This window comes from Ptychodera flava, chromosome 8 (genome assembly GCF_041260155.1).
Source record: "Ptychodera flava strain L36383 chromosome 8, AS_Pfla_20210202, whole genome shotgun sequence".
NCBI lineage: Eukaryota > Metazoa > Hemichordata > Enteropneusta > Ptychoderidae > Ptychodera > Ptychodera flava.
The window spans coordinates 17,697,634-17,712,030 of NC_091935.1; the positions used below are offsets into that span (position 1 = coordinate 17,697,634).

General features: G+C 36.5%; 1 protein-coding gene across 8 annotated transcripts in view; it reads left to right on the forward strand.

Annotated features, from left to right (window-relative positions):
• Window positions 1-12,981, forward strand: part of LOC139138698 (oxysterol-binding protein-related protein 9-like) — a 57,258-nt gene extending 44,277 nt beyond the window's left edge. For all 8 annotated transcript variants that reach the window (XM_070707194.1, XM_070707195.1, XM_070707198.1 and 5 more), the window contains 11 exons: window positions 2,228-2,405; window positions 3,026-3,141; window positions 3,554-3,713; window positions 4,470-4,656; window positions 5,386-5,470; window positions 6,493-6,603; window positions 7,292-7,496; window positions 8,199-8,277; window positions 8,493-8,584; window positions 9,014-9,149; window positions 9,660-12,981. In XM_070707194.1, the coding sequence (XP_070563295.1) occupies window positions 2,228-2,405; window positions 3,026-3,141; window positions 3,554-3,713; window positions 4,470-4,656; window positions 5,386-5,470; window positions 6,493-6,603; window positions 7,292-7,496; window positions 8,199-8,277; window positions 8,493-8,584; window positions 9,014-9,149; window positions 9,660-10,103 (1,793 nt within the window). In that variant the 3' untranslated portion in view covers window positions 10,104-12,981. The remainder of the gene's footprint in view (window positions 1-2,227; window positions 2,406-3,025; window positions 3,142-3,553; window positions 3,714-4,469; window positions 4,657-5,385; window positions 5,471-6,492; window positions 6,604-7,291; window positions 7,497-8,198; window positions 8,278-8,492; window positions 8,585-9,013; window positions 9,150-9,659) is intronic.
• The last annotated feature ends 1,416 nt before the right edge of the window (window positions 12,982-14,397 follow it).

The following is a 14,397-nucleotide window of genomic DNA, read 5'->3' on the forward strand; positions in this document are numbered from 1 at the left end:
GCGGTAGCCATCATGGTTAATATTTGAATTTGTGTAACTTTGACTTTCTGCAAATAAGCCAGTTTCATTTACCTGGTGTGGATATTACAAAGTACCCTTGATTAACCTGTGTTTTCTTAACAATTTCAAAATGTATTTTTCATTAATAATATTATCAAAATTAATATCAAGTGTTGTATTTATTGGTGAGTAACAAAGAGATGTAAATAAACATACAAAAACTGCAGTGACAAAGGGATTACTGAACTATTTAATATGCTTTGTAGCATCAAAAAGAGAAAGCATTGTTTATGGTAGGACCAAATAAAAAATAACCTCGTTGCAAACGATATTATACAGATTCTGTGTGGAACCTCAGCCTCCAAACTAAATCCTCATTTGATGGTTTCAAAACCAAACGTTGACTCTTCCCTTTTATTGTTTCCATTCACAGAGTTCAACCACCAATATAGTGGGAAACCCACCACTAGGAAAAACAGCAAAAAGTCAGGATGTAAATTCTAGTGCCAAAATTACATTGAAACTTTTGAACATTTTGCAATAAATAATGTCAGTGTTTGGAAGCACTTCCTTAAGGCACATCATACAAATATATGACTGCACAAAAAAGGAGCATTTCTATCTCCAGAATTAACCCTTTGAGCGCTGCAATTTTTCCCACCAAAATTATAGTGGAGAATATTTTACCTATTTCGTGAATTTTTCTGTCATTTTTTGACAATATTGGACCAAATGAACATCACATTTTACTGGCTTTAGATTTTTATCAAAATTTTAGCAAAAATTAGAAAAAAAATTGACTTGTGTACATTTTGATATAGGCAACAAAAATTGACTTTGACGCTCAAACTCAAAGGGTTAATATGTCAACTCCCACCCCCACCCAGTACATGTGAAGAGATGTTTGACTATGTCCTGTCTGACAATATTGTCTGTCTGGCAATCCCCTCACTATTGGCTATCAAACTCTCTGAACGGCAGCTTCTTATTTCAAACCATCGGTTTCAGTTTAATCCTGCCATATTTAGTCATTTGTTTGAAAATTTGCCGATCAACACCTCTCCGGCCCTGCGCTCAGACGTTTTCAAAATGAATCTGTATATCCAATTTTTGTGATGATGTTCATTTTGTTTCCATAATTAAAGTCTGTTTTTTCATTAGAATTTTGCCCTGTCTATGAACAATTCTGTCTTTAGTGAGTTTGAAGAGAAACACAGTTATAAATATAACACACATGTTGAAACGTGTGTCATAATAGAAATATTATAATTGTTATAATAGACTAGAACTACATGTCCATTAAAAAACCTTTCACGGCTAAAATCATTCCTGTTAGAAATGACATCAAGGATTTAAATGTATAGAGAATTGCCAAAACTCATGACATTTCTAATCTGTCTCGAACCTTGGTATTCTTCAAATCTTTAAGAAACCCCAATTTTTTCATGGACATATATTATAGAAAATTACAGATGGATTTGTTTTAGACAGCATCATAATAAGAATAGTAAAAAGTCTGTTTTTGACTCTTTCTCTGTCGATGGTAGCATATTGCAAGACTATTGCTGTGATTTTGTCAGTGTAGAAAATTCATTGAAAATAACATCCTGACATCTAGGAAGGTAACTGAAAAATTTTCCTACCAGAGCAAAACAAACCCGGCATGATAATCGTGTCACACATTATGTAAAGCTGGTATACCTCACCTCGTATTTCAGCAAACTAAACTCCATCAATTATTTTCACTTACCCCCAGGGCGGATAACTAATGTTTCACCTGCATGGTCAAAAATTAACCTTCTGTAGGCAGGCGGTCATTTCCTACTCAGGTTTTGTTTAGAAATGACAGAGTACATGGCTTTCATTTCAAGTACAGTCATGCTGTGGTTACTGAATCAAATCCATGCTGCACGCTGTGTGAGAACTCATAAAATCTTAGATTCTTGGAGAAAATTTATTACAAAATAATCTAGAATAAGTACTCAGTGTGATTAGATTACCAAAACTTTGGACACACAACCATGCATAAATTTGCTTCAATGGCATATTCTGTTCTCAGCTTAGTTCACACAAAAATCTGTTTTTTCTATCAACATTTCCAAATCTTAGGCAGCCGCTATTTTACATGGCGTGGTATTGCCAAAAGCGCCCTCATCTTAACCTGTGGTTGGCTCAAAAGGCAATAATTTACTGTAACTAAAATGCAGCTATTTTATGTTGATTTCAGATGCAGCTAGCGATCCCGTCACATTGTCAGCCAACCACAAAACCAGTCCTCCAGTCTCTCCAAACAGGGTGACCCATCTATCAGCTCCAGTACCTGTCCTATCCTATTCCAGCAGTGATGAGGAAGATTCATTCTATGACGCCGACGAGTACCTCCTTTATGAAGATTCTTCACAATGGTAGGGCAGTTATAATCTTTTATTGACTCCTCCATGGAAGGCAATATAATCATTTATCAAGCCAGTCAAATTTGTCCTCTTGGCAGCTGAGCCTTCACACTAGATATATTCAATGGACTGACATGTCAACTAGTTATTTTAACCTTGCCTTTTAATTCTACAACATGTTACAGAAATACACAAAAACTAAAGAATACGTACTTCACACGGCCATTTTAAAAACCAACATTATCCCAAGGAGAATATTATAATTGATTTATCAATGAAAGATACTCAAATTACCATGCTACTTGAAGGAATTTAACCCTATTGGATCTTTAAAGCTTGCCTGTATTTGAACATGCGCTTTGTTGAAATGCTCTTTCAAATTGATCTCATTGTTGAACGTCACAAAAATGAAGACAATCATTGTCTTCAGTTTGTGTGTTAACAGTAATTGTACACATAATACATATATACCTGTATTGGCTGTGATGATAATGTGAATACTAGGCGTTCTGACATGACCTTTCTGAATGAAGATTAAAAAACAAGAACGGTGAAATTTTGAAAAGGCACCTCTACTCACCCTATGGGAAAACTAGTGTTGAATTTTCTCCTTTCATGTTCATGCTTTCCAGGGGCTCGGCTAGAGATTCACCAACTCCAGACATCGACACCAAGAATGTGGAAGTGAAGTCTCCCGATCCAATCACAGCATCTCAGATGTACGATGAAGAGGAAGACGAGGAAGAATGTAAGTTGGCATGACAACTTTCTGTCATAATGACATGAAATACTACGTTCCAACAAGAATATAGGCTAACCCATTCTCAATCAGAACGACATTTGTAAGTTGTCAGTGTGAGAAATAAAAGAAGATTTACAATAGATGGCATTTATTTCTGCTGAACATTCCAGTCAACAACAATGATTTTGTTTCCAGACTAGATATAGGTGTAACAACGTGCTTAAGACAACTGCAAAAAAAATACCCTCTGTTGCTGAAATTTTTTTAAGGGGACAAATATCTGATGATGTCTAGCATATCAAAATGGTAGAATTCTTGTTTTGATGGTGACTTGTGCCTTTCCATCATGACACTTAGTATTTCTAGCTATGCCGGCCATGTCAATCCATGCTTTTCTCTTGCATCTTTCCCGCTGCAGTGGACTGTGGGAAGCACGGAAGCATCATCACACATCTACTGTCACAAGTCAGGATAGGAATGGACCTCACAAAAGTGGTGCTACCCACATTTATTCTAGAACGGCGGTCTCTCTTAGAAATGTTTGCCGACTTCTTTGCTCATCCCGATCTGTTTTCAAAGTGAGTACCAGCAACTGTTCTTATATTTGTTTTTCAGTTTTGTATCTGGTTTACTGCACTCCCACATATAGGTATCGGCACATACCATATGCTAGACATAGTAACGCTGAGATGATGCTACATTAGGTATGCATTTGAAAATAGAGTATTTGTGCTTGTGTTGTAAAGTTAAAAATTAATAAATAACTTGCAGACACATGTTAGTAGGAGAAGTCCAGTTCAAATTTTCCCCAGTAAGGTAATATGCGCCTCAAAGGTGAAAGATGTAAACTCCTGCTCAAACATTCCTCAATGAAACATTCAACCATTCTCATACCAAATCAGGAAAAAAAAATCACATGGGTCACTGTGCGAAGTTTGGTACAAGAGAAACAAATTTCCTATCATATACCAATACAAGTATTTGAAATTCAAAATGGCTGCCATCCCAATTTTAAATCTATGGGAAAAATACAATTTAGGGTTTGTGGCCAAATTCAAAATTATAGACGGCCCCGATGGTTGTGTGTTTTTTTGGAGGGTAGCAAACAAAAAATTGTGCCCACTATGGAACTTTTGTAGATGTAAGTTCTGTATAGGATGTCTGTACAGGATGTCCAAAAATTGTTCTAAACGGTGGCAATTTGTAGCCAGAGAAGGGGGCAGAATTAACAAATGGAAAAATACCACAAAAATAGCATGTCATATTGTCTGATGTCTGACTAAAAATGTAGACACTGACACTACACATGGATTTGTGTTTTCAATGATCCCCAGTATACCAGACTTTGAAGATCCTAAAGATCGGATAGTACAAGTGACAAGGTGGTTCCTGTCGGCCTTCCATGCCGGTAAAAAAGGCTCTGTTGCAAAGAAACCTTACAATCCAATCATAGGCGAGACTTTCCAGTGTTTCTATGACTTATCAGAAGCCAGCACAGAGTACAGGGAGCAAAAACAAGACGTAAGTAAAATTTTTAATTTTATTATCAGAAAAACTTTGTCTATTCCAGGTTTCACCTCATTAATATTATAATACTGATTTTGTGAATAAAAGAAGAAAATTTCTTTGAAACTACCAATCAAATATCAAGAACATCTTTAAAATTCTTTCTTTAATTTGTTTCTATATCTGTTATTCATATTGTACTGGGTACTGGGTTGGTTGTTTCCATGCAAACGGCTACATTCATGACCCCAAGATGACCTTTTCATATCCATGACCCCAAGTTTACCTTCCATACCCATGACCCCAACATGACCTTTTCATATCCATGACCCCAAGATGACCATTCTATTTACAAACTCTGTACCAGCAAACCGTATTTCCAGAATACAGTACTGAATTCTCATATTAACCCTCTGCAAGGAAAACGATAAATTTTTCTTCAAAGCAAATGTTGCATTTTAAAAACCTTCAACACTTAGTATACTAGAATGTTGAGTCATATGAGAGGGGTCATAGAAATTTCAAAATATTGGTCCATCATTGCTTTTTTGATGTTGAAATTGTCACATGATAGTTTCATATCATTGAATTTATAACAAGAATATGGGTAGCTAATGTGGGTGCACACACTGACTCCAATATTTATGCAGTGGTCTGGACACTGATGGTATAATGGAGTAATTAACCCAGAACAACTCCTCAGGGACAATATATTTGATGGAATCTCATGTTTCTTTGTTTCAGGATTTAGTTCCTGACGGTCCAGTTCCATGGGCAACCAAAGATGATGTGTCTGTGCTTGCCGAGCAAGTCTCCCATCATCCTCCAAGTAAGTAACTCTGCCAAACTGTAAACTGAGCAGAAAAATGTTACCATTGTCTGATGTCAATAATTTTTTTCCCATTCAAACAATGAAATATAATGTCTTATACAAGTGCTAACAAGATGATGGAAGGATATTGTAAAGTGTTTTGTAAGTGATGGCACATTGAGAATGCATGTAAATGATGTCAGAACTGTAGTAGTGTTTATTCAGCTCTCCCAAATGTGACTTGCATAGATACACTTTGCCAAGTCCTCACAAGCAGGGTATTCATCCTCGTAAGTGCCCAGGGTCCAGACAGTGTAATTTTCTTTAGCAATCAGGGGTTTGAGCTTGATAGGTTTCATTGTCAGCAAGAAGGCAGGAAAAGTGCAACATATGCCACATTGTTCAAAATATGTCACGTAATGTGTTTGATGTCAAATACATTACAAACAGCCCTTTCAAGAGCCATTAAATATGAATACCAATGTAACCAAAATTGTTGAATGACTTAGAAGCACACACAGTGATGTTGAAATTGTTTTATTTCCAATTCCCCTCCAAACAGTAGAAAATCAGAATAGTGAGAATACCACTATTTAAAACTCTTAGTTTCTGCGATTTGAAACTTTCATCGACAGTTGCGGGTGGGCACCTGCCCAAGCATGAGTGTTTATGCGAAGAAATATTGTACTTACATCTTAAAGCTACTCACTTGAGCCAGCAAGACAGTTTGATATAAAAATGCATTCTATAGTTTACTCTCAGAACATGACCACAAATCATATAGTCTTGTCTTTCTTTGCCGTAAATTCTCATGGGTGATACCAGCACGATATTTCCAATAATCAAGAGTTTTTCAAATATTTCACAAGGTGCATTCTGTTGTATGAATACTGACATCAACTAAATATCATGAAGGTAAATTCAATAAATAATATCTGAAAGACATAAATTCTGCAAATTCTGCAGTTCTGCAAGATGTTTTACTCTTTTTGTTAAATGCAAACTTTTCAACATGTGATTTACTTATTCCTTTTTTTCAGTTTCTGCGTTTTATGCTGAAAATTATAACAAGGGAGTATCATTGAATGCCCACATGTGGACGAAATCCAAGTTCCTAGGTCTTTCTATCGGTGTTGAAATGATCGGACAAGGTGAGTATAATGGGATATCAGTCTTGAAAGGGCAAGGTGAGTATTATGGGATATCAGTCTTGACAGGGCAAGGTGAGTATTATGGGATTTCAGTCTTGAAAGGGCAAGGTGAGTATTATGGGATATCAGTCTTGAAAGGGCAATGTGAGCATTATGGGATATCAGTTTTGCAAGGGCAAGGTGAGTTTAATGGGATATCAGTCTTGAAAGGGCAAGGTCAGTATTATGGGATATCAGTCTTGAAAGGGCAATGTGAGTTTTATGGGATATCAGTCTTGAAAGGGTAAGGTGAGTATTATGGGATATCAGTCTTGAAAGGGCAAGGTGAGTATTATGGGATATCAGTCTTGAAAGGGCAAGGTGAGTATTATGGGATATCAGTCTTGAAAGGGCAATGTGAGCATTATGGGATATCAGTTTTGCAAGGGGATTTACAAATTGAAAGGCTTTGCTCACATATATGTACGTACCAACAAAAGTTAGATCATGTGACAAAGTAATGATGGTCTGAACATTTTCAATTATCACGCCTCTGTCCTGTATAAGAATATTATATCGAATAATTAATACCAATCAAGCCAGCTCATTTTGTACAGCATCTCAGATGTGTACTCTCTGATTTCCAAAGAAAATATCTCTGAAATTTTACGAAAGTGACTTTTAATTCTCTCTTCTGTATTCATGGAAGGTGTGCTGTCTGATCTGAAACACGACGAAGAATACATTGTAACATTTCCAAACGGGTACGGACGGTCTATTTTAACTGTGCCATGGTTTGAAATGGGTGGCAAGTGCAGCATATCATGTGCCAAGACTGGCTTTGGTGCCACCGTGGTCTTCCATACCAAACCATTCTATGGTGGTAGCAAGCACAGAATCACAGCTGAAGTTTCGTAAGTGCTATGAAAATTATTATTATTTCATTCTTATACATGCTTCTCAGTGCATAGTACAATTCAGAAAAAGACAATAAAGATGGTAAATAGTACCCAGTGAAACGATGGGTTTTCAAGCCTGGTTTAACACAGTCAGTAGTTCTAGTGGTGCAAACTTCAGATGACAGTGAGTTCCACAAAGAAGGCACACAAATAGGAAAGGCTCTCTAGCCATACCGGTATGTTGTATCAACTTTACCACGTGGTGGTATCAAACGCAACACATCACTATTTTACATTACCAACTTTTTTGAAGCCTTGAGATACTTCAACTTCCCTTTTCTCAACATCCACTTTATGGAAGTCGACAGCTTTCAGTAAAAGAATTTCATCAGTGTGCAAGCGTAATAACATCATCATGAGCTATATTGGATTGACTCTTTTTATCAACTTATAAGTCACTGGTGAACCATAATGCAGAAAAAGTGGACATTGAAAATTTATCTTGAGTTTGTTTAAAATCTTTCACAAAGGTATAAAAATGATATGAAAAGGTATTTTAATTCTACTAAAACCTTGCTGTGGCTGAAAATTGATTCACACCATGCGTTGCCAAGGTAACATCATGCCTTGACATAGTATTGTGAATAGTCAATAGTAATACATGTGAACCTGCCTAAAATAAGATAACAAAATTACATTTGATCCTTTGACATGCAGGCATGTGTCAGATCGTAAGCCGTTCCTTACTGTCACTGGCGAATGGAATGGAGTCATGACAGCAAAATGGGCCAATGGGGTAAGTTGAATTCTGCTGTATGTGAAATGTATATAATACAGGTATATATATATATATATATATATATATATATATATATATATATATATATATATATATATATATATATATATGTATATATATTGGTAGATCAGTGTATTGGATTTAGAATCATGACATGTTTCACTGTCATCATCCCCCCATCACTCACTGCTTTACTTTCTCTTTGTTTTCAGCAAACTGAAGTCTTCATTGATACGACTACCATGAAAACATTTAAAAAGAAAGTGAAGCCTATAGATCAGCAGGGAGAATTTGAATCAAGAAGGTGGGTGTTCTAGCTTGGAGAGATCTCTGCACTGTCTCTCAATATTACTAGTTTTCAAATATGTGGTGTTTTGAGAGAGTCATATGCAAATGATCTGGGGCATACAGTTTCAACATGTACAGCTGTACTTTTCTTTTTTTCTATGTTATGATATTGTGTGTTTCTTTCAATCTTGCACCATACATTTGAAATTTCCAAAAGCTTTATTTTATTTAGTTTATGATGAATTTTCTTACCGTAGAAAGAAGTTGATAGCGATGTTTTCATGAAAAACAAGATTAAAATGAATATCAAAAACTTAAATTTCACTCGCAAATGTTCAGATATTTCCATAGAAATTCAACGGACTTCTGTCTCCAAATACTTCAGCAAATCAATATATATATGTACGTTTTTAAATTTTGAGTGACATGATTTGATTTCTCAAAGGTTGTGGAAGGACGTAACTTACAATTTGAAAATGAAAAACATGGAAGCCACGACAGCTGCTAAACACAAACTTGAGGAGAGGCAGCGTGCTGAGCGAAAACAGAGACAGGAAACAGGAACAAAGTGGATTACCAAGGTGAGCGTTTCCCTTTGAGTTTACACTGAGGGTTGAATCTCTGATTTCAAAACAAAGTCGCTGAAAGATCAGTTAGGATATATCATAAATATCAGTAATTGGAAAATTCTGAGTAAATGTGCCTTATTTGTCTTAAAAAATATTTTATAACTTTGTTTTTATCAGCTCGGCTACAAATGATTATGTGAGGTTGATGAAATCCTTAGTTTAATCATGACAACATTCCCCAAAGATATTAACCTAACCTAATTGTGGTGAACAAACAGTTGTACAATTTGGTCACCGATATCTATGGTCGTCAATCACACAAGTGGCAAGACAGACTCAACTGCTCTGCCAAAAAGTGTGCAGTGCCCTTGACGTCCTATCAGTAAACATGGATGACCCTTCCCTTTTACCATATATGGATATATGCAAATTTTTAGTGACTGAGTAACTTGTGTGGCCACAAGCTATTGTGAGATACATGCAACCAATTGATCAGTTGTGCTTTCCTGTTTACTACGGCAGCATTTCTATGAGGATGGTGACTGTTACATTTACAAGAGGCATTTACAGAAGAGACTTGAGGAAAAACTGGAGCAGGCGCAGAGAGACCGAGAGCGAGAACAGCGAGAGAAGGAACTGCAGTTGCAAGAACAGCGGCAAGCCGAGCTCCTTCAACAGCAGCAGCAGCAACAGTTGCAGCAGCAGTTGGCCAATCAAGCATCTCAACAGCAGCCGCAGCCACCGCCGAGAACCAAGAAAGCCTCGTCAGACGTACAACAACAACAACAACAACAACAACAGCAGCAGCAGCAGCAGCAACTCTCAAGTAAAACAACTCCCTCTACGGCAGAGAGCCAGCCAAACATGCAGGAGCAGCTAGCTTCCATCAGTGCCGCGGACCCGGTCAGGGCGTCTCAGTCACAGCCGCAGTTAGCTCAACAACAGATTCAGGATTTGCTCGGATGAAAGTTTGGAGTACATAGATGAGGATTTTACTAAACCAATGCAACAGGACAATAACTTGTGATATTTGTGAAGGGCATGGCAATGCCAGAGCACTGTAAAATGAGATCTTTTAAGTCGTTAGGAAAGGAAAAGTTGTCAAAATTTCATTGATTTATAAATGCTCTCGCCACACTTTGATGAGCCCTTCGTTTTTAAGGGAAGTAAGCAAGTTATTGGGAAATTAAAGAATTATTTTTTTTAACCCTTACACCAATCATTTCCCCGACCACCAACGTTCAATAATGCCACTCTGAGGGAGTGCTCTCTTGCCTGTAAGTTCCTCAAAATCTTCACCTGCTTTCCACATACTTTTTATCATCTCAATTTCTTTTCTGTTAGTTCTTTCCCAGAGATTAACAATTCTCAAGATTCCTGATAATCAGGATGTTTTGGTTCATTTAGATGAAAATCACAGTTATTTTAGAGGGTAGAATCAACTTTCCTGTGAGGGGCGTTTGAAAAATAGTGCAATTTGAATTAAAGGTTTCAAAGCGAAGGTTTGATCCCCACTTGTTAAGGAATGATTATTTATCGCAATACCCTCAGATCAGACTGATGTGTAATACTGGCTCATTTGAAATCAAAGTGTAACGGTTGATCTTCTTGTAATCAGCATTATGACATATACCTCCTTCGTTATCCTGAAGAACAGAAGTTACCTACATCAGGGCCCACTTATTTCTCATTTTGTGCAAGAAATTAGAATGTAAATATGGCCTTGATACTCGGATCAGAAAGATAGAAGAAGGAAAAATGGTCACGTTGAGATCAGAGTGGAAAATATCTGTACTATAATGAACTATGCATATTTCTTATACATACAAATGTCTCTGGATGTAAGTTTGTTCTTCTTTTCCAGCATTGGTGCTGTACATGTAATTGTAAATGCTTCGAGAAAAAAGAAAAAAACAAGCAAATCGTAGAATTGTTAGTGTACTATGCAGTGAGTGTCAGTAGATTAGACTTTGTCTGTGGAACACAGATTGCAAGCAGAAGATTTTTCAGAGGGCTAGGGGGCTTTCAACATAATGGGGGAAAAAAACTCATTTTGTGGGAACATAGGGTGCCTCATTAGTGATCTGGTCGGTGAACAGAAACTGGTATTTATAGACAAGTACCCCCAGGCTAGTGAAGAAAAGTCCAAGGCAACATGCGATAGGTTTCAGGACACAACAATAGGTTGTACCTACAGACCCTTAATTTTTGTGTTAGTTTTGTTTTCTTGTATACATATTATTTTTGTAATAATGATATGTCATCCACTATACTCATCAGTTACAATTTTTAATCAATATAAAACAAGGAAATTTGAAAGTTTCAATGAGAGATATTTTTTTGACAAATTTTGTCGTCGATATGATTGATACCTACCGGTATATGAATTGTAGGGAAGGGCAGGATAAATACTTATACATATATCTTGAGCCCTGCTCAGTCTTTCATAAAGCGTTAATACTTCAGTTACAATAATTTACATTGACCTGTCAAGGTTATTAACGCAAGAGGAATGAAATAAAACCTATGGCATAGCAGTGAGTAATTTTGCTCGTATGACTGGACCTGTGAAAGTCTGGGTTCATACATGGGAATGAGTCAATCTTTAGAGAAGATAACCAGTACTGTGAATTTAGGTTACAAACTGTCTTGAAATTTGCATATGAAATGATCATCTAGGGCTTATTCCAAAAGATGTCACAGCTCTATGCAAAGCGTAATATTTTGTGTGGACTGTTTTGACACAATGTCTTGAATTTTGCAGACAGGCTTACAAAAATGCTATCTTTCCAGCATTGAAGTTCAAACAAAAACCATGACATATCGCCATCAAGGGCTTTGACCGCAAGCTCAAGCAATAATCACCAACACAAAGCGTACAAAATATGACAATTTTTATCACCAGCAGACAGCATCGTTCATGTGTACCCATTTTTCTCATGGCAAATCTATATTGCCAGCAAGGCTAGAAGAAATGAATTCTTTGTTTTGCGTCCACTCAAAACTCTGAAAAGTATGCAAGTAAGCAGTCAATAACAAACAAATTTATTTAACTCAAATCAACATGCCATTGTCTGACACAGTTCTCATACAACCTGCTTATTGCTGTAACAATAAGCTTTTAGAGGATACAATTTTACTTCACCACATGGCTTAATACCGGTAGTTGAGGAAGAAATTTTGCAATGTGAAAGTCACAGCTTTATTTTACCACAGAAGATGGTCAACAATTGAAAATTCCACAAGAAAAGTTTTAATTTTTTCCTGAAAACCTGTGTGTGTGGATCCAAAACAAAGAATTTACTCATTCTGGCAAAACAAAGAATTCACTCACTCCGGCCAATGTAAATAGTAAGTTGAAATGGTGCATAAAAACAGCAATATGGTAAACTGTTGGCTGCAGTTCTGGTAGTCTTTCTCTCAAAGTTTGGTTGCTCCCAAGTATTGTGCGTGCATAAAATAATTTTCTAGCTCACTCTAAGCTGTACCAAGGGTTTAACTTCTGAGAGATATTACAGCATTTGAAAGAATAATTTAGTGTATATGCGGTATGCTGTAGAACTGGACTCTCCATGACATGTGTGTTGGCAAAGCGCACCTAATTGACTTAATACCTCAAACTCTTGGTTAACATTTCTAACCCGGCGTGACCTGTCCTTTTTTAATAGGGACGAAACTGGTACGGTAGTCTTTTAGTAAATTTGTCAGGATTTAATGTGAAGTTGGGAGTGCAAATATCTTGTATTGACCCGTGATGACAATAACGATAAAGTAATGAAATAGAAATGCTTTCTGCAGATGTGACCATGGATCTGAATAAAGTCAGTAATATGAAAAGAATAAAGAGTCAATAGGGTGTGTTTTTAGCTCCCATGTGTTATATATGCAGCATTGGGACCTGTATAAATGGGTTGGTGTCTGTATGTATGTATAGATGTATGCACAAAAGCATATACACATATTTATGTACACATGAGTGCATGTATGTATGTGCATGTATATATGTGCAAAGATGTGTATGTATGTATGTACGTATATATGTATGCATGCTTGTATCTATCTATCTACGTGTATGAGACTTGAACCTTTACATAGATCACGGCAGACTTTTGTGTAAAGAGACATAATGGTTGAAGTGTGGATTTTGGTGGAATGTATGGTAGTCCCCGAAATATGCAGTTGAGAAAAAATAACTGAAAATCAAATCTCTGGTATCCTGGGATAATTGATACTTAGCAAAATGCACTCCTAAGCATGTCAATTTCCGATGTTTGCCATATATAGAATTTGCACTGAGATTTCTTAGAATTATTTTCCTTTAGACTTAAACACGATTGGAACTAATTTTGGATAATTGGATTTTCATAATCTTTAAATTTCTCAAAAGTTTTAGGTGCCAGATAGTTTAAAGTTGCAATAATACAAATTACTTATAAAAACAAGTGTGTAATGTAAATAGAAAAGCAGATGAGATTACATTTGTAGATTAAATAAACATTACTTCACCATCTAATTATCCCAAAATAGTTCCAATCGTGTTCTTAAAAATTGTCTTTTCTAAAGTCACCTTTCTGATGTCATTGAATTCTAATTTGTAAATTCCAAGTGGTGACCTCACTAGGCCCATAGAGATAATAACGTCAAAATTTACTGGTGTAAATTTTTATAGGGTGAATTCTCTCAATTCATGCATAAATCCAGTCAGGAACTATATGCGTAAGCTTACTTTTCACTGGACAACCCAGCACAACATATTGGTGGCTTCTACCAACTTGATGTGCATCAATTTGAATTGAAATAGACATTTTGGCAGACCTGTGAATGAACTGGGTTCTAGGACTGTCACCCCCCGACATTGACCCCCCGACACTCAGCTGAACCCTGTCCCTTAACCCCCTAATTATAACAGGTGTGTCAGAAATATTCATCCTAATATTCAATTATGTATCTTCTTTGTTTGTAGATCAGAAAATATTTTATTTGCTGTGAAGAATTGTGGAAGATACTTGTCCTCAACAGAGACCTGTAGTTGGACTAGATCCATTTTTAGCTCATATTTGGTTTTATATATAAATACCAAAAAGAGCTTATATGATGAGTCTGAGTGGCGTCTGTATGTCTGTATATTTGTGGGTATGTGCGGATGTATGTCCGTCACACACAAAGGCTCCCATACCGCCAAAGCTACCGTCTCAGTATTTGGTGTACAGGTAGATGTAGGGGTTGAGATGTGAATTTGTTCAAATGAACACATCAGTGT